The sequence below is a fragment of the Mustelus asterias genome, chromosome 4, assembly GCF_964213995.1.
Source record: "Mustelus asterias chromosome 4, sMusAst1.hap1.1, whole genome shotgun sequence".
Lineage (NCBI taxonomy): Eukaryota > Metazoa > Chordata > Chondrichthyes > Carcharhiniformes > Triakidae > Mustelus > Mustelus asterias.
Window position 1 is genome coordinate 89667769 of NC_135804.1, and position 20696 is coordinate 89688464.

At 42.3% G+C, this 20696-nt stretch overlaps 1 protein-coding gene across 5 annotated transcripts in view; it reads left to right on the forward strand.

The window, feature by feature from the left end:
- The window catches only part of stag2b (STAG2 cohesin complex component b), a 151979-nt gene that overhangs the window by 47383 nt on the left and 83900 nt on the right, over nt 1–20696 (forward strand). For 4 of the 5 annotated variants that reach the window (XM_078211349.1, XM_078211351.1, XM_078211353.1 and 1 more), the window contains 4 exons: nt 7429–7513; nt 17757–17918; nt 18719–18815; nt 20479–20555. In XM_078211349.1, coding sequence (XP_078067475.1) covers nt 7429–7513; nt 17757–17918; nt 18719–18815; nt 20479–20555 — 421 coding nt within the window. The remainder of the gene's footprint in view (nt 1–7428; nt 7514–17756; nt 17919–18718; nt 18816–20478; nt 20556–20696) is intronic. The other variant, XM_078211352.1, reaches the window with a different exon arrangement.

The window sequence follows — 20696 nt, forward strand, 5'->3', positions numbered from 1 at the left end:
ATCCCAACAATTCAGGAAAGTCAGGGGGCAGAGTTGAATATAGTTGCCATCACAAAGGAGAAAGTGCTAGAGAAACTAAAAGGTCTGAAAATTGATAAATCTCCCGGGCCCAGATGGGCTACATCCTAGAGTTCTAAAGGAGATAGCTGAAGAAATAGTGGAGGCGTTAGTTATGATCTTTCAAAAGTCACTGGAGTCAGGGAAAGTCCCAGAGGATTGGAAAATCGCTGTTGTAACCCCACTGTTCAAGAAGGGAACAAGAAAAAAGATGGAAAATTATAGGCCAATTAGCCGAACCTCAGTTGTTGGCAAAATTCTAGAATCCATCGTTAAGGATGAGATTTCTAAATTCTTGGAAGTGCAGGGTCGGACTAGGACAAGTCAGCATAGATTTAGTAAGGGGAGGTCGTGCCTGACAAACCTGTTAGAGTTCTTTGAAGAGATAACAAATAGGTTAGACCAAGGAGAGCCAATGGATGTTATCTATCTTGACTTCCAAAAGGCCTTTGACAAGGTGCCTCACGGGAGACTGCTGAGTAAAATAAGGGCCCATGGTATTCGAGGCAAGGTACTAACATGGATTGACGATTGGCTGTCAGACAGAAGGCAGAGAGTTGGGATAAAAGGTTCTTTCTCAGAATGGCAACCGGTGACAAGTGGTGTCCCGCAGGGTTCAGTGTTGGGGCCACAGCTGTTCTCTTTATATATTAACGATCTAGATGACGGGACTGGGGGCATTCTGGCCAAGTTTGCCGATGACACAAAGATAGGTGGAGGGGCAGGTAGTATTGAGGAGGTGGGGAGGCTGCAGAAAGATTTAGACAGTTTAGGAGAGTGGTCCAAGAAGTGGCTGATGAAATTCAACGTGGGCAAGTGCGAGGTCTTGCACTTTGGAAAAAAGAATAGAGGCATGGACTATTTTCTAAACGGTGACAAAATTCATAATGCTAAAGTGCAAAGGGACTTGGGAGTCCTAGTCCAGGATTCTCTAAAGGTAAACTTGCAGGTTGAGTCCGTAATTAAGAAAGCAAATGTAATGTTGTCATTTATCTCAAGAGGCTTGGAATACAAAAGCAGGGATGTACTTCTGAGGCTTTATAAAGCACTGGTTAGGCCCCATTTGGAGTACTGTGAGCAATTTTGGGCCCCACACCTCAGGAAGGACATACTGGCACTGGAGCGGGTCCAGCGGAGATTCACACGGATGATCCCAGGAATGGTAGGCCTGACATACGATGAACGTCTGAGGATCGTGGGATTATATTCATTGGAGTTTAGGAGGTTGAGGGGAGATCTAATAGAAACTTACAAGATAATGAACGGCTTAGATAGGATGGACGTAGGGAAGTTGTTTCCATTAGCAGGGGAGACTAGGACGTGGGGGCACAGCCTTAGAATAAAAGGGAGTTACTTTAGAACAGAGATGAGGAGAAATTTCTTCAGCCAGAGAGTGGTAGGTCTGTGGAATTCATTGCCACAGAGGGCTGTGGAGGCCGAGACGTTGAGCGTCTTCAAGACAGAAATTGATAAATTCTTGATTTCTCGAGGAATTAAGGGCTATGGGGAGAGCGCGGGTAAATGGAGTTGAAATCAACCATGATTGAATGGTGGAGTGGACTCGATGGGCCGAATGGCCTTACTTCCGCTCCTATGTCTTATGGTCTTATGGAATACAGTATTTGTTAAATGTAAGGAACTTTTAAACGTTGATGTTCCAAGATTGTTGGTTGTCCTTGTACAAGAAGTACAGAAAACTGCAAGCAAAAACACCAATCGATTAGCAAGTCAAATGGCTTGTTGACCTTTTGGAAGGAATTTATGTGTAATCCTAAGTTATTTTTGCTATAATTGTATAAGACTTTGGTGAGTCCCTACCAGGTGTACTCCGTGCATTTTTCATCATATTAAAGGAAGGACATATCTTGAAGGCAGAAGAAAAAATCATTAAATTGACTTGCAGGACAAAAGGATTTTCTCAGGATAAGAGCTCCACTCTCTGGAGTTTAGAAGAAAGCGAGGTGTGCACATTGAATCATTTAATATTGAGGGGGCTTGATTAGGTAGATGCTGAGTTTTCCTTGACTGGAGAGTCTGGAACCAGTATTCTCAGGAAATTGAGTCTTCTATTTAAGACTGAGGTAGGGAATTTCTTCACTGAGGATTATGAGTCTTTGTAATTAACTGTCCCGGAGTGTACACTTGGTAATTGAGTATATTCAAGGTCACGACAGATTTTTTAGATGGAGGGGAATTGTGAGATACAGGATTGAGACAGGTAGACTGACCTTTGAGGTCAAAATCAGCTGTGACCTTATGAATGGCAAAGTAGGCATGAGTGGTCCGATAGGCTTTTGCTGCTCCTATTTCTTATATTCACAGACAAGTAGAGTGGAATGCTTCAGGGTTTGGTGTTCGTATCACTATTTTGAATTTTTGCAATGACTTTCGATTCAGAAACAATGCCAGAAGTGGTTTAATTTGCATGCTGTTCCAAATGAGGCGCAGTGGAATTGAAGGAGGCTGCTCAGCATTTACAAAATGAGTAGAGCAATATAAGATTATATTTAATGCCAAGCAGTTCAAGGTGCTGCATGTAATAAGGAAAAAGGACGTATGCATACTTAATACTTGAAATACCTCAGGGTGAGGTTGGAAAAGACCAAAAAGGTTTCTTGGACACAAACCTCTCTATATCCAGTGAATTCAAGCCTTGATCAACAAGGCCAACACAATTTGGAAAACGGTGGGATGGCAAGTCCTGAGGGAGTCCGAGAAAGTCGTGAATGAACTTTACAATGTCTTTTCAAAGCGCTTCTGGTGTATGTCTAATATTGGTTGCAAAGGAATGAGGGAATCAATGACTACTAGAAATATGGCAGTGAAATTTGTGTTCGGGAACAGTAATGAAGAAAGACTGGAGAAACATCAGTTTTTCAGCTGATGAGTCATCTGAGGAAATTATCTGCTGGAAATATGTAAAATAGGTAAATCATCGAACATAAGTGACTATAAGTGCAAGGATATGGCGAGAGGACACAGCTAGTAAAAGATAACTTCTAACTGAATTATGATCACTGTTCCTTCCCCCCCCCCCCCCCCCCCCCCCCTCCTCTTGTTGGGTTTGTCACAAATTGGTTGAAAGAAGTTTCCTGGACACACTGCATGAAGTCTTCTCCCTCAGTGTCCATTACATTGTTTGAATCCTAGTTGGTATTGGGATAGTTGAAGTCTCCTACTGTTATTGGCCTCTTGTTTTTACAGGCAGACATTTGCCTACACATTTGTTCTTGTATCTCCCTTTCACTATTTGGATGGTCTATAGTATACTCCCACAAGTGTGATTGCCCCATTTTTATTTCTGAGCTCAACCCTCAAAGCCTTATTTGTTGACCAGTTTAGTGTGTCATCCGCTCTCATAGCTGGAAATGATTCTTCAACCATCAGTGCTACTCGCCCTCCTTTTTTACCTCCCACTCTATCGTGTCTGATGATTCTATAACGAGGGATATTGAGCTGCCAACTTTGTCCCTCCTTTAGCCAGGTTTCCGTTGTAGCAAGACATCGTGCTGCTTTGGGTCTAGCTTTTTTGTTCATTCATCTACCTTGTTTGTAATACTTGCACTGAAGTATAAACAGTTTAACCCTGTCAATTTCCCTTGCTGGACATTTTTTAAGCTTGGCTTTTCTTGTAATTCCAAGCCTATCACTGCATCTTCTACATTGCTAGCTCATGTTCTACCTCCATTTGAATTTGAACTATATGATCCTACTGCTGGGATCGCATCCCCCAGTCACACTAGTTTGAATACTCCCCAACCGAACTAGCAAAAGCCCCGCCCTGCAAGGATATTGGTTCCAGCTCTGTGTGGGTGCAGCCTGTCCAGTTTATACAGTTTCCACCTTTCCCAGAACCAGTTTCAATGCCCCAAGAATCTGAATGCCTCCTGGCTACACCATCTCTCCAGCCATGCATTCATCTGGTTTAGCCTATTCCTGCTCTTGCAAGTGCGTGGAACTGGGAGTAATCTTGAGGTTGTTACATTTGAGGTCCTGCATTTTAATTTAACTTCCTGTACTTAGCTTGCAGGTCCTCCTCCCTTAATTTACCTATGTCATTGGTACCAGTGTGTACCATGACCACTGGTGTTCTCCTTCCCTCCGCAGAATGCCTTGCAGCCACTCTGTCACCAGGGAAGCAACTTGCTATCCTTGATTACGTTTGCAGCCACAGAAGTGTCTGCCTGTGTCCCGAACGATTGAATCCCCTGTCGCAATGGTCCTGCTAGTCGTTTTCCTCCTGCCCCTTTAAGCAGCAGAACCACCCACGGAACCGTGAACTTGGCTGCTGCTGCTTTCCCCTGAGAGGCCATTACCCCCACAACAGTATCCAAAGCAGTATATGTGCTTGAGAGGGGGTTGATCACGAGGGACTTAAGCACTACCTTCCTGAGTCTTGTACTGTTCCTGATGGTCACCCATTCCCTTTCTGTCGATGCAATCCTGACCTGCAGTGTGACCACCTCGCTGAATGTGCTATGCACAACTTGTTCAGCATTGCTTCTCTGAACTGCATCCAATGCAAATATATTTCTCAAATAAGGGCATCAAAACTGAATACAGTATTCCGGCTATGCTTTCATCAATGCCCTATAGTTGGAGCAAGATTTCCCTACAAATCCCGTTGAAGTAAAGACCAACAATTACCTGCATGGGATCCCTCTGGACTGCAGAATTCTTAAGTGCCTCTATTTAAATGAGATTCTGCTTTTCTGTTTTTCCTGTTGAAGTGGGAACCTCATATTTTCCTACATTGCACTCCATTTGCTATTTAATCTGTTTCACTCATTTAACCTCTCTATAGCCCTTCGTAAATCTCTAATGGCCTTCTGAGCATCTTGCTGCAAAGTTGTTTTTTTGGCAAAAATGTACTTAAAACATTTTGGAACATTACAAAACACTTCAAAATGGTCATTATTGAAAGTGCAGTGATCGTCAAATTTCTTGCAGACATTTTACACTGCTGCGGTGCTTCAATACAATTGTGATGCATCCTATATTTACTGTATACGTTCAATGTGAGTCACACAGCCCAAGAGATTCCATCCAATTTCCTTGGCTGAATGGCCTTAGACAGTATCCTTTCCCCATTATGTCCCTGTGACAGCTGTCCCAAGCTTTATTGCCTCCCTTGGCATCTTGAAATGTGCCAGTCTGCATCATTTGGTCGTAGGCAACTCTTTGCACTGGAAGATAAACAGGTTTTGGCCTTCAAGTTCGTGATCCTGCACTGTGGTTGATTGTCTCAGTGTGTCCCTGGAAATAGCCCATAGAACAGTGTGTCCTTGTCACAGGTCTGCTCAGGATGAACTGTGACAAAAACCACTGCATCTCTCTCCAGACCTTCTTACAAAGGCACATTCCAGAAAGATGTGAGTCCCACCGCTGCCACCTTGAAAACAATGTGAGGAGGGGTGAGAGTCTGGGCATGTAGGAAGCATTTGACTGGGAGGGCTGTTATGATCATGAGCCAAGCTGTGTCTTGGGTGTTTGTTTGAAAGACATTCTGCCAGATTACTTTGACAGTCTGCTCAGGAAACCATCAGACAGGAGCCACCATCCACCATTGCTTGGATCATTAAATAAGGCTGGCTCTTCTCCTGGATTGCAGTCCGTAATTACACTTACTGTTTCCAAGTTAAAAGTAGTTGTGCAAAGTTTTTGGAGGAGTGTGATCCTCAAAGAATTGTATAAAGAATGCTCTGACCTGTTTTAGATTTAGATGAAGGCAGTCTGATGCCTGAAATTTGAAAATATTGCATTTGCCACAAGAAAATGGTTTGAGGTTTTCTGTCGTTGATCCTGAGATGAACTTGCAACCTCATTTGTGCTGTTCCGCTGTAAACTTGAGGTCATTCAAAACTCCAGCAATGTCCTCACTCGCAGGATGCCCCATTCCCTGTCACCCTGATATTGCTGACCTGCATTGGCTCTCTGTCAAGCAATGGTTTTAAAATTTTCATCCTTGTTTTCGAATTCCTCCATGGCTTCACCATTCTCTAATCTTTTCAAACTTCAGAACTGTCCAAGATATCAGCACTTCTCCTGGCGTTTTGTGCAATCATCTCGGCCACCAATGACAGAAAGTGCTTTAGTTGTCGAGGCCCCAAGCTCTAGAATTCCCTCCCGACCTTGCTCTCCTCCTTTAAGACACTTTTTCAAACCTAATTTTGCGACCAAGCTTTTGGTCACCTGACCTATTGTTTCCTTTCGTGGCTTGGTGTTGTTTTATTTTATAATGCCCATATGAAGCGCTTTTGTAACGTTTCATTGTGCCAAAGGTGCCATTAAATGCAAGTTTTTATTTTTGAGGTGTTGTCCATGGGAACGATCCATGTTTACATCAGATCAAAGATAGCTGTTATTGACTCTTCAGCTTTCTTGCAATTGCATATTCAGTTGATTGCAGTTGGATTGATTTACTCTGGTGTCTACACCCAATAGATAGAAGTCACATAGAAAATTGATCTGAAGAACTAATATGTAAATTGAATTTACCTTCGCTTTAAGTCAGCTTTGCAAGTGAAGTAACCTTGTATTGTGCTCCACCTCTGTTAGCATTAATAATGTTGGAACCTTCTGTTCTTTTTCTTCCCTTGTTGCTCAAGCCCCTGATCTTGGGTAGTTTGGGAGTCAAAATATATCTCTTGGTGTAGATAGAGAAGCAGTTATACTTTTTTTCAGTGTTTCTGTAAAACATAATCATGGGAATGTAAGATATTCATGTAGCTAAACTTGCAAGTACTTGTATATCCATTTCACAATCATCCAAAAATGCATACACAATATATTTTTATTTCTAAATCTGCAGTCTTCAGAAATGTATTTTTATACCATGATTTTTATCCCCCCATGTGTGAAAAAGCAGATCTTTCTAATTGAAACAAAAATTTCCTCAAGGGCATGATCAATGTAAGAGTTTAAGTTCTACTTAATTTATCCTTGCCAAGACTCTTGCCATATTCCTGTTTTTTTTGCATGTTTATTAGTAGACAGAAGGTAGTGGTGTCATCAGTGAGTTGTTCACAAGTATTTCTTTCTCTTTCTGGCGATACAAAATGCTTAGCAGATGAATCTGTAATGAAGCTCAAATACAGGAATGCCTTGTTTTAGAGCTTCTATCCAGTGAATCTTTGCTTCCAATGTTATATGCAGGGATAAGATCTATTTTATATAATTAATGCACAAAATAATGATCAGTGGCATACATTATTGTGACATGGCCTTGCGCAATCTCACAACTTACTGGTGACTTTATTTTGGTAGTGATAGATTTCTTGGTTGCTATTTTGCCAAATGTTAGCTGGCAAATTAAATTTTTGTTTATTGGGATTGACTTAATACTAACACCCAGTTTAACTTTCTTACCAGGGAGACTGAAACACATTTCTCCTCTGATACTGATTTTGAAGACTTTGATGGAAAAACTTACAATCCAACCAAGGTGAAAAGCACTGTAAGTGTACCAGTCAATTCGTAGATTTGTTTTTTGCATGCAATACTGTTTGTCATATCCATGCTTTTGGGCTTCACCTAATGTTTGCAAACCATGTTTGTGAGAGCTGTGTATAATTGTATTGGCAATGCATGTTTTCTTGGTTCCACAAAGAAAATAGGCTCGAGATTATCTAAAATAGTTGAATTCAGTGTTGGGTCCAGAAGGCTGAAGGATGAGGTGATGTACGTTGAGCTTCTTTGGAACATTATCGCAGGTTTTGGAACTTGCGCAGCAGTGGGCATCACTGCAACACATCTGCGAGGTTGAGAGTTTTCGGTGTGGCATGTGTATGGATGTGATCACCCCACAACTCAAGCTTAGGCATAAAGGCAGAGAGGGAATAGGCGACTGCTAGGCAGTCAAAAAGGACCAGTGGTGCAGGAGTCCCCTGAATGCATCTCACTCTTCAACTAGTAAGAATTCTGAATACCAGTAAGAGTGATAGCTCCTCTGGAGTGTAGCCATAGCCAGGTTCAGTAGGAAGATTGAGAAATCAAGTGTGTTGGGAGATTCAATTATTAGGGGTGCAGACAAGTATTTCTGTACCTGCAAATGTTCATCAAGGATGGTGTGTTGCTTCCCTGGTTCCAGGATCAAGGATGTTGCTGAATAGCTGCTAAGCCCCCTAAGAGAGGAGGGTAAACAGCCAGCAGTCGTGATCAATATCCGTACCAGCAACGTCAGTAGAAAGAGGGATAAGCTCCAGACAGAGTTTAGGGAGCTAGGAAAGAAACTCCCAAGCAAGACCTCAAAGATAGTAATTTCTGAATTGCTCCCAGTACTATACGCTAGTGACTAAAGGAAAGAGGATGGAGTGATAGCTGGGAGCTAGTGCAGAAGTGAGAACTTTAAATTCCTGGAGCATTGGGACTGGTTCTGGGGAAAATGGCATGTGTTGAAAGGAAGGGTTGCACCTGAATAGAGTTAGAAATCTTGGCCTTGTAGGGCTATTTGCTTGTGCTATTATGGAGGGTTCAAAGTAAATTAGCAGGGATGTGGGTATCAGGAAATGTGAGCGAGGGAAAACAAGCTAGAGGGAATTGGAAGAGACAGATCACACTGGAGAAGGAAATAACAGGGTTAGACAGGGCAAATTATATAAAAATGTTCCCAATAGTGGGGAAGTCCAGAACTAGGGTTCATGGTTTTCCCCCTTATCTTCAAACTTTTTTAGAACTGAGGTATGGAGAAATTTCTTCACCCAGAGTGTGGCGAATGTGTGGAATTCACTGACACAAAATAGTTGAGGCCAAAATGTTGTATTGTTTCAAGAAGGGATTAGATATAGCTCTTGAGGCTCAAGGGAAATGGGGGGGAATCAGGATATTGAATTCATTGATCAGCCATGATCAAAATGAATGGCAGGCGGAGCAGGCTCGAAGGCCTGAATGGCCTACTCCTTCCAGCTTCTATGTTTCTATAGCAAAATGGCCCTTGGTGGAGTCAGAGCGAATGAAATAAGGACTAAATTGTGTTTATTTTGCATGTGTCTGAATATGCATGTGGTAGATAAGGTTGGTGAGCTGCAGGCATAGCTAAAGATGGGAATATGATGTTGTGACAATAATGGAGATATGGCTTTAAAAAAGGCAGATATGAGTCTTAAATATTCCTGGATAAAACTTCTTCAGCAAAGATCAGGAAGGAAAGAAAGAAGTGGAGTAGCAGCAGTGGTTGAGGAGAACATTTCAGTGCTGGAGAGAAAGGATGTGAAGGAGAGAATCTATTTGCTTAGCTAAGAAACAATTGAGGTATCATTACATTGTTTGGTGTATCCAATCGGCCACTATCGAGTGAGAAAGATGGGCAGAAATAAATTTGCTGAGGAACTGCAGGCAGGTGCAAGAGCTATGAAACAATTGTCAAGGAGGACTTCAACTACCCTAATGTAGGCTTGAATTGTAATAGTGGAACAGGCAGAAAGGAGGAAGAGTTTATGAAGTGTGTTCAGGAGAATTTTTGAGATCAGTATGTTTCTGACCCAATGAGGCAGAAGGCATTGCTGGATCTGATTCTGGGAAATTAGGTGGCTGAAATGGGTAAAGTTTCAACAAGTAGGCTTACGTTAACACTGCAATGAAGTTACTGTGAAAATCCCGCAGTCACCACAGACTGGCGCCTGTTCAGGTACACTAAGGGAGAATTTAGCATGGGAATGCACCTAACCATCTTTTGGACTGTGGAAGGAAACCAGAGCACCTGGAGGAAACCTGTGCAGGCTCAGCACAAGAGTAACCCAAGCCCGAAATCAAACCTGGGTCCCTGGCGCTGTGAGGCAGCAGTGTTACCACTGTGCTGCCGGATGTGTTAGCCAGGGAACGTTTAGGGGACAGTGATCATAGCACCATAAGCTATGGAAAAGGACAAGGAGTAATCCAGAGTTAAAATAATTAATTGGGGGGAAGAACTAACTTCACTGGGGTGAGAAGAGACCTAGTCCTGGTAAATTGGAATCCAGTTTGGCCTGCAAAATGTAATGGAACAATGGGCTGCTTTCAAAGAGGAGATAGTTTGGGTACACTGAGTGCATTTCCACAAGTGGGAAGGGTCAGATAAAATCCAGAGCTACCTGGATGACAGTGATGGAGAGTAAGATAGAGCAGGAAAAAAAAGTATGTCACATGAAATGAGAGTTTAAGTGGCGGTTTTCAAAATGTGGAGGGGTCAGGACAGAGTATGAAGAAGAGACTGACTGATAAAGTGAATCCAAAAGTCTTGGTTGGTCATATAAATAGTAAAAGGAGGAGTGGAGCCAATTGGGAACCTAAAAGGACATTTATGTTTATAGGTGGGGGATATGGCTGAGATAGTAAATGAGTACTTCGTGTCTGTCTTTACCAAGGAAGACAATGCAGCCCAATTCATGGTGAAAGAAGAGGCTGTTGAGACACAGAATGGGCTGCAAGTTCAGAGAGGTAATATTTGCTAGGTTAGCTGTACTTAAAGGTGGCAAGTCACCAGGCCCTGATGAGATACATCCAAGGATACTGAGAGAAGTAAGTATGGAAATTGCAGAGGCACGAGCCACAATCTTCCAATCCTCCTCAGATACAGGGGTGGTGCTCGAGGGCTGGAGAATTGCAGATGGGTGTGAGGCTAAGCCCAGCAACTATAGTCCAGGTGGTCGAACTTTGGTGGTGGGAAAACTTTTAGAAATGATAATTTGGTACAAAATTGACTTTCAGTTGGACAAATTATGGATTAAGGAAAGCCAGCTTGGACCTGTTTAGGGCATATCATGTTTAAGTAAGTCGCTTGATTTTTTGAGGTTATGGAGTGGATTGCTGATGGTCTTGCAGTTAATGGGGGACCACCTAACAGGCTTGTCAGCAAAGTTGAAATCTATGGAATAGAAGGAACAGTTGCAGCATGGACGCCAAATTGACGGGGTGGCAGGAAAGTATTAACGTATGCTTGGTTTTCTGACTGGAGGGTGATGTATAGTGGGTGTCCCCAAGGCTCAGTGTTCAGACAGATGTTTTTCTTCTTCTAGATTTATAACCTAGACTTTGGTATGTAGAACACAACGTCAAAAATTGTAGGTGACATGAAATGACATGGCAGTGAGGAGGATGGTGAAAAAATCACTTCAGCAAGCATGTGGAATTTGCAAAGAAGTGGCAGATGAAGCTTAATGTAGCCAAGTGTAAAGGTATTAAGTTTGGTAGGAAGAATGAGGTGAGACAATCTAAAATGAAGATACGGTTCCAGTAGGGATGTAAGAGAACAGGAACCTCTAGGTTTATGAATACAAATGATTGAAGGTGGCAGGGCAGGTTGGGAAAGTGGCTCGTCAAGCACACGGGATCATGGGTTTTATCAAGAGAACCGTAGTGTACTGAAGCAAGGAACTTGTGATTAATATTGGTTTGGCCACATCTGGAGTATTGTGTTCAATTTTGGACAACACATTTTAGGAATGATGTGAAGACACTGGACAGGGTGTAGAAATGATTTGTGAGAATGATTCCAGGAGTGAGGAACTTCAGCTATATGGGTAATTTGGTGAAATTGGGGATTTTAAGAAATGAGAGTTTAAATGGAAGTTTTGAAAATGTGCAGGAGTCTGGACAAAGTAGATGGGGAAGAATTGTTCCTATTGACAGGTTGAAAACCAGAGGATTTAAGGTGATTGAAGAAGCACTGGTGACGTGAGCAAATACTTTTTGTATATTGCTTGATAGGATCTGGAATGCTCTGCTGAGTGTATGGGGAAGGCAGATTCAGTTGAAGTCTTTGAAAGAGATTTGGCAAATTATCTGAATCAAAGCAATTTGCAGAACTGGGCCGCAATGGGCAGCACAGTGGTTAACACTGCTTCCTCACAATGCCAGGGACCCGGGTTCAATTCCGGCCTCAGGTGGCTGTCTCTGTGGAGTTTGCACTTTCTCCCCGTGTTTGCGTGGCTTTCCTTCGGGTGCTCCGGTTTCCTCCCACATTCCAAAGATGTGCAGATTAGGTTAATTGGTCACGCTAAATTCCCCCTAAATTTCAGGGGGATTTGTAGGGTTGATAAATGGGATTACGGGGATAGGTCCAGGGTGGGATTGTGGTCAGTGCAGACTTGATGGGCTGAATGGCTTCATTCTGCACTGTCGGATTCTATGAATCTATAACTGTGTGGGGAAAAAGCAGGAAAAGGGCCAGAGAACTGGGGCGACCACAATAGGCCAAATTGCATTCTTTTTGTGTTATAACTATTCTATGATTCTGTGAAAGCTTGATGGGGGCAAGAGGGAGAATTAAAATGTCAGGAGACTTAAAGCACAGGATCCTTTTGCAGACTGGAGGTGTTTCACCAAACAGTCATTCTGTCTGCATCTGATCTCCGCAGCGTAGAGGAACCCAGGGATTGAATACCAGATAATAAATTTCTAGAATTACAAGTTTCACTTGGAAGCAATGTTTCGAGCCTTGGATGGTTAGAACGTGTTACACCTTGGGGCGACACGGTGGCACAGTAGTTCGAAGTGCTGTCTTACAGCACCAGGGACCTGGGTTCAATTCCGGTCTCGGGTCAGTGTCTGTGTGGAGTTTGCACGTTCTCCCCTTGTCTGCATGGCTTTTCTCCAGGTGCTCCGGTTTCCTCCCACAGTCCAACGTTGTGCAGGTTAGGTTGATTGGCCATGCTCAATTGCCCGTTAGTGTTTGGAGGGGGGGTCAGCAGAAAACGTGTGGGGTTTCAAAGATAGGGCCTGGATGGGATTGTTGTTGGTACAGGTTCGATGGGCCGAATGGCTTCCTTCTGTACTGTAGGGATTCTATGTTTGCACGGGAAAATAGCATAGGAAAGGGTGGGCGTGTCGAATAATGCTTTGGAATGGACCAGTGTATTGGGGAGGGAATGGTTACCTCAATGCTGAGAGAGGAAGACAAGGTATGTTTGGTGGTGACAACGCTAGAGGAGGTAGGCACGGTAGAAGATGATTTCTTTCATACTGAGGGTGGTGGTGTAGAAGGTGATGACATGAGGACTCGTTTGTTCTGGGAGCATGGGAAAGAGGAAGAGAAGTGGTGTATGACATAGAACAGAGGCAGTCAAGTACCCTGTAAGCCATGATGTGGGCAGTCCTCAATTGAGAAAAATCGAAGACATTTCCCAAGTGTTCCTTTGGAATGTTGCATTATCCGAATAAATGCAACAAAGATTGAAAAACTGGGAGAAACGGAATAGGGTCCTTGCAGCAAGTTGGATAAGAGGAACCAAATCAAGATACTTTTCGGAGTTTGCAGGCCTATCCCAGAGATAGAAAAACAAGGAAGGAAAGGGTTGAGCTGAAGCTGGGCCATGTGAAGGTATGAAAAAGAGGGAAATTGGAAACAAAGTTGATGTTGATTTCCAAATCAAGGTCAGGGCATGAAACCTTAACAGTCTTTATCAAAGTACCAGACAAAGGCGAGAGGGGAAACCTCAGGTCTGGAACAAAGAAATTCCATATATCCCCACAAAGACAGGTATAGCTATAGGCCGTGTGTGTACTCATAGCCATGATGTGGAGATGCCGGCGTTGGACTGGGGTAAACACAGTAAGAAGTCTCACAACACCAGGTTAAAGTCCAACAGGTTTATTTGGTAGCAAAAGCCACTAGCTTTCGGAGTGCTGCCCCTTCATCAGGTAAGTGGGAGTTCTATTCACAAACAGGGCATATAAAGACACAAACTCTATTTACAAAATAATGGTTGGAATGCGAGTCTTTACAGGTAATCAAGTCTTAAAGGTACAGATAATGTGAGTGGAGAGAGGGTTAAGCACAGGTTAAAGAGATGTGTATTGTCTCCAGACAGGACAGTTAGTGAGATTTTGCAACTCCAGGCAAGTTGTGGGGGTTACAGATCGTCTTGGGCACATGAGGACGGCCTCAACCGGGATCTTGGGTTCATGTCACACTATCTGTAACCCCCACGACTTGCCTGGGCTTGCAAAATCTCACTAACTGTCCTGGCTGGAGACAATACACATCTCTTTAACCTGTGCTTAACCCTCTCTCCACTCATTGTCTGTACCTTTAAGACTTGATTACATGTAAAGACTCGCATTCCAGCCATTATTCTGTAAAATGCCCTGTTTGTGAACAGAACTCCCACTCACCTGACGAAGGGGCAGCGCTCCGAAAGCTAGTGGCTTTTGCTACCAAATAAACCTGTTGGACTTTAACCTGGTGTTGTGAGACTTCTTACTGTACTCATAGCAACATCTTTTATTTCAGTTCTGCTTTTGTGTCTTCTATTGTCTGGGTACTTGTGCAGATGTAATGGAGGCAATGAAAAGCATGATGAACGTTGGAAAACAAGTTCACTGGATTTTATAGATCTGACAAATATTTCTCTGGCTTTTGTAACTTGAATCCAAATATCTTAAATTTAAACTTTCCTACCATTTTCTGCTGTACAAAATATGGCAGTGGAATTGCATTTTGAATGGGAAGCACAGACTTTCAAAGCGATTCCAATCTTGGTTCCTTCATGAACTAGAGTTTTAAACTGGGACAATCATGTGGTTGGATTGATAGGCAGGTTGAGGAGAAATTGTAAGACTGTGTAAATTATATGAACTGTAGTCGGCTATAGGAGCAGTTCCCTTTTCCCTTTTATTATATTTGGTGATATTTGTTGCCTTTTTTCTTGTATATTTGAGAGAAGAATCGCTTTTAAGTTTTCCGAATCTTAAATTCTGCTCCTAATCAAATTAGGCCACATCAAGTGCTAAAATAACACTGTCTGCAAATTTGACATGGTAACATTTTCTGCCAGGACCTTCAGATGAGGTTGCAGGACTTGTACGGTGACATTTGAGTTTCTCTTGTGAATGATTGAACTAGACGATCAAGTTCACCATGAGCAGGACTGGACCATTGGGCCCCCTCGAACTTGTTCCCAAATTCAGTTGAATCATGGCCTATCTGTACCTCAGCTCTGTTTACTGACCATATATATATCTCTCTATACCCTTCTCTCAGAACTGGCCGACATCAGCCGTGAAAATTTAAATTAACCTTGCATCCATGGTGTGAGTTTCTGATTTCCATGATGTGCTGTGTGAAAATCCACGTGCTGTTTTCACTCCCAAATGGACTCGCTCTTTTAAAAAAAAAGTATCATTATGCCCACTTGTATTGGATTGCTCCACCAGAGAAAATTGGGGATCAACCATAGCAAATCCCTTAATTAGATTGATTAGATCAATCTTCAGCCAGCTGAATTCAAGGGAATATTATCAAGCTTCGGGATCCCAACCTGATGATTTAATCCTTTAAGCTCTGGTATCATTTTGGAGACTGCATTCTACCTCTTCGAAGACTAACATATTTTTCCTGGATGATCCAGACTCATAGTCATAGAGATTTACAGCATGGAAACAGGCCCTTCGGCCCAACTTGCCCATGCCGCCCTTTTTTTTTTAAAACCCCGAAGATAATCCCAATTGCCCGCATTTGGCCCATATCCCTCTATACCCATCGTACCCATGTAACTGTCTAAATGCTTTTTAAAAGACAAAATTGTACCCGCCTCTACTCCTACCTGTGGCAGCTTGTTCCAGTCACTCACCACCCTCTCTGTGAAAAAATTGCCCCCCTGGACACTTTTGCATCTCTCCCCTCTCACCTTAAACCTCTGTCCTCTAGTTTTAGACTCCCCTACTTTTGGGAAAAGATATTGACTATCTAGCTGATCTGTGCCCCTCATTATTTTATAGACCTCTATGAGGTCACCCCTCAGCCTCCTACGCTCCAGAGGAAAAAGTCTCAGTTTATCCAGCCTCTCCTTATAACCCAAACCATCGGTAGCATCAGAGTAAATCTTTTCTTCACTCTTTTTAGTTTAATAATATCCTTTCTATAATGGGGTGACCAGAACTGCACACAGTATTCCAAGTGTGGCCTTACCAATGTTTTGTACGACTTCAACAAGACGTCCCAACTCCTGTATTCAATGTTCTGACTGGTGAAAGCAAGCATGCCGAATGCCTTCTTCACCACTCTGTCCACCTGTGACTCCACTTTCAAGGAGCCATGAACATGCATGCCTAGACCGCTTTGTTCTGTAACTTCCCCAATGCCCTACCACTAACTGAGTAAGTCCTGCCCTGGTCAGTCTACCAAAATGCATCACCTCGCATTTTCAATTAAACTGCATCTGCCATTTGTCAGCCCACTGGCCCAATTGATCAAGATCCCGTTGCAATCCGAGATAACCTTCACTGTCTACTGTGTCACCAATTTTGGTGTCATCTGCAAACTTACTAACCATGCCTCCTATATTCTCATCCAAATCATTAAGATGACTCAACGTTAGCTCCATTCTCTCTCCACAGATGCTGCCCTACCTTCTCAGATTTTCCAGCATTTTCTGTTTTTGATGCAGATTCCAGTGTCCACAGTAATTTTCTTATGTCTTTCCTGAGGTTTGACACTGAACAAGTGATTTCTGATCAACGCTGTGTCACTGAAGCATCATTTACTCACTTTTGACCTGAAGGTTTGACTCCCAATCCTCTTGAAATAAAGGCCAACATTCCATGAGCATTTTTATTGTTTGTTGCACTTCTGCACATTTGGTGATTTGAGTACATGAACACAAGTGCCGTTCCATAGATCCTTGTCTCTCACCATTTTAAACAATATCTGGTTTGCAGTTCTCAGATCTAAAGTAGACCTGATACTTCACTCTATTGCACTCTTACGTGTCATTGTTTTGCCTACTGCTGTGGTCTGCCTGCGTCCCTTATTGACTTTGTGTCCTCCTATGCACAATTCACTTGCCCTCCAGTGTCAATTGCAAAATTGACTCTTCGCTGAATATGAATGGGTTGGATTTTATAGTCAGTAACAAGGCCAGTGCACCCTGGATGAGAGACTGCAACTTCAGGATTTCCACAGGAATCTACGTGTGCCCAATACCCTGAAGTTGCTGTTACTTGCAGAGGGGTTATGATTAAGAATGGCAACAGTTTACTGTCAACTACCCCACAAAATCTGACCCAGTGAATGATTTGAGAATATGCAAATTCTCTATGCCTTCATTTAAATCTCTCGGGCTCCAACTGTGCTAATTTAGCTTATTGCAAGGGGTTGCAGTGGATGATGGCAAGAGAGAGAGGAAATTCAATTCTCCTCAATCAGTGGATTCTGCAGGTGAAAAATCAGTCAGGTTTGCTGATTGTCTGATAGAGAGTAAACGCTGTTGGAGGTGTATGTGTCTGATGAGAAGATCTGAGTGGTGCATGCTTGGCTAAAGCACTTGGATTCCAGCAAGAAATGGAGGGCCAGAAGATTCTGTAAGGTCATTTCTGTGTGGATCCTGATGTGGGTTGGTAGGAGGAACATTGCAGGCTAAACAATGTTAAGTAAAACCAATATGTAGAGTGAGTCCCTCACACCATGAAGACAAATCACAGGTGAGAATAAATTTAAAGCGAATCCTCTAAACTTTTGGAGGATATTCAAACTTATCATTACTGCTCGTCAACATCGGAACCCATTAATGGCTCAGTGCTAACCTGTAAGACTCAAAGCAGAGGAAGCTGCCACCCATACCCAATGTTCGCATCAAAGAATGATAACTTAATGATGCTTAACATTATTTTTGAAGAATGCAACATTTTTCTAATATTTAGTTACGCCAAAGCATGTCACTAATAAGGTAACTTTCCTTGTGATATTGTGAAATGTCTTGTGTAATAAACTTATTTTTAATTTTTAGTCTAAAAAGGCAAAAAAAGTTTCTGGAGAGAAAGGAAATAGTGGAAATGGTGCAAAACCTGCAACAGGCATGAACCGGATGAATGGACATCACCAACAGAATGGGGAAGTGGAAAACATGATGTTATTTGAAGTTGTGAAATTGGGCAAGAGTGCAATGCAGGTAAAGTTTATTAGACGAATGATTGAGCAATTAATTTGTTTTCCAGTATGGGAAATCACTGTACAAAATCTATCCAACATCTTGCAGGGTGTCTAACATTACTGCTGTTCTAACAAAGCATCATCGTCGAGCAAATGAGCAACACAATCCTACCATGAGGCAGCTGCAGCTTGTCAGTATCACTTGCCACTTTGTGTACAAATGAGAAACAGATGCTGCAAGGAGCTGCAATTCCTGGGTTTTAATTAGCTATTTTCAGTTCATTTTTGTTTAGTGATGACAAGCTGATGAAGCAAAAGTGCATTATCAAAGTGATAGTAGAGGCAGTATCCTTTCATTAATTATAATACTTATTGCCTTTTGGCCTATTTTGTGGCATGAGTTGATTAGGAACGTTCTGGTTTTGCCAGGATTGCTTGAATGCTGAGACAAAATGGTCTTTTTTGAATGCAAAAGTAGGCTAACAGTCCTACTGTTTTCGCAGAGTATATTTCTTTCACTTGGGTCGTAGCCCTTCATCCCGCCCCTGAGCAACCCCCCTTCGGCCTGCCCCATGACGCAGCGTCTCCTTTGCCCTGCCGCCCGCTGCCCCTTAGGCCCCCCCCAGCTGCCATCCTCTACAATTTCTCCCTGCTCAGCAATGTTGACTTCGTCCTGCGTTTCCCTGCCCCACACTCACCACACATGCCAGTTTCTCTCTTCGTCTCTCTCAAAGATTGTGTTTTTCGTAATATTGCTGAGATGTAAGGTTGTAATATTTTTGAACTTCTGATTAATACCATTCTTTCCTACTTTCATAGTCTGTTGTAGATGACTGGATTGAATCCTACAAGCATGACCGGGATACAGCACTTCTGGATCTTATAAACTTTTTCATTCAGTGTTCGGGCTGCAAAGGTTGGTTGTGGTCATTTTAAAAGTCAGTTTATGTTTGGATCTGGTAGTCTGAGTATCAGTCCGTAGCATTTCCTATAATCTTGATTGCGTTCTGTCTGAATACTTTTGAGTTTTTCCTCAACAGATTGGACCAAGTGTTGAACAGATATTTAATGTCACGAGGGGACATTATTGAGGTTTCAACCAGCCTGGTCACATCCTTCTTGTTTAGAGCAAATTGCTGAATATGAGCATAAATGATATTTTGTTTCTTGTTGTTACCACCCTGTGGGGGATTTGGGTTTTCTATCTATTACAAGGGCTTAATCACCAAAAGCAAGTTTAGCAAGGGTTGGTGAGTGGAGATGCAATGACATTTTATGTTCTTTGCTTAAATGAAAGCAAATTAATGCATTTATCGAACTTAACTGTGATGTTATTTATCCTCCTGTCTTTTTGCAAGGATTCGTGTTTTTGTGCAGCATTTACACTTCATCATAGAAATCATAGAAACCCTACAGTGCAGAAGGAGGCCATTCAACCCATCGAGTCTGCACCGACCACAATCCCACCCAGGTCCTACCCCCACATATTTTACCCGCTAATCCCTCTAATCTACACATTTTAGGACTCTAAGGGGCAATTTTTAACCTGGCCAATCAACCTAACCCGCATATCTTTGGACTGTGGGAGGAAACCGGAGCACCCAGAGGAAACCCACGCAGACACGAGGAGAATGTGCAAACTCCACACAGACAGTGACCCGAGCCGGGAATCGAACCCGGGACCCTGGAGCTGTGAAGCAGCAGTGCTAACCACTGTGCCACTGTGCCGCCCCGTACACTTAATTGTAACTTTGATATCCCGCGAGAAATTGTTAGGTTAAGAACCTCAAGTTGATAGTCCTAGGAAAGCTTTGCTATTCTTGTCACGATCCAAGATCTCTTCGAAAAAGAGTAGGCTAAAATGATACGTTTGCCCTCTGGCAGTAGAAATGATTTCTTCCTGCCGTCCAACATTGTTGGACCCCGAAGCAAGGTGTTAACATATCGGGTCAGTCCATTCTCTAACACAGCAAAGATGCAGTATGTTGATTCTTGGCTAATTGCAGGCACTTCGAAGAGGCAAGCATTGTTTGTGAATTATTGATGCTAATACTGGTCCATTAGAATGAAAAGAACTGATGTCCAAGTGTTGTGATGGTGCTTTCCTTCCCAATCCAAGGAAACTAAATAAGACACAATTTGTGACTCGAAGAGTTGGTGGAACTTAAGCCAAACTGATTAAGTTCATACTTGAATCTGTTTTGATGTCGATGCAACAAAAACCTTTCTGCACAATTACTCTGCAAAAAGTGTGAGGTCTTAAAAGTACATAAATGTAGCTTCTACATTTGCTCATATCTTTTCTTACACCCTACCTATGACTGTAACACTTCAATCTACACCCTCTCCTTTTCTTCTCTATGTATTCTATAAATGGTATGCTTTGGCTCTGTAGCGTGCACGAAACAATACTTTTCCCTCTATACCAATACATATGATAATATATCAAATCAAATTCATCTGATTTGAAGTGTTTGAAAACATTTAGAATATTGACTAATAATTGTGACATTTTTGTCTCTTCTCTCATTTTAATTTTCGTTTTACTTGCATTCATTCATCGTGTTCTTGTTTTGTAGGTGTTGTAACTGCTGAGATGTTCCGTCATATGCAGAATTCTGAGATAATTCGTAAGATGACAGAAGAATTTGATGAGGTAATTTGCAACAAAATTGTTTTGAAAAACCAAATACTGTAAATAAAAATTAAATGCTGGAAAGGTATCGCAAGGCGAGCAGTATTTGCGGACCAAGAAACCGCTGTTAAAATTTGATGTCCTTAATTTTTTGACAGTACT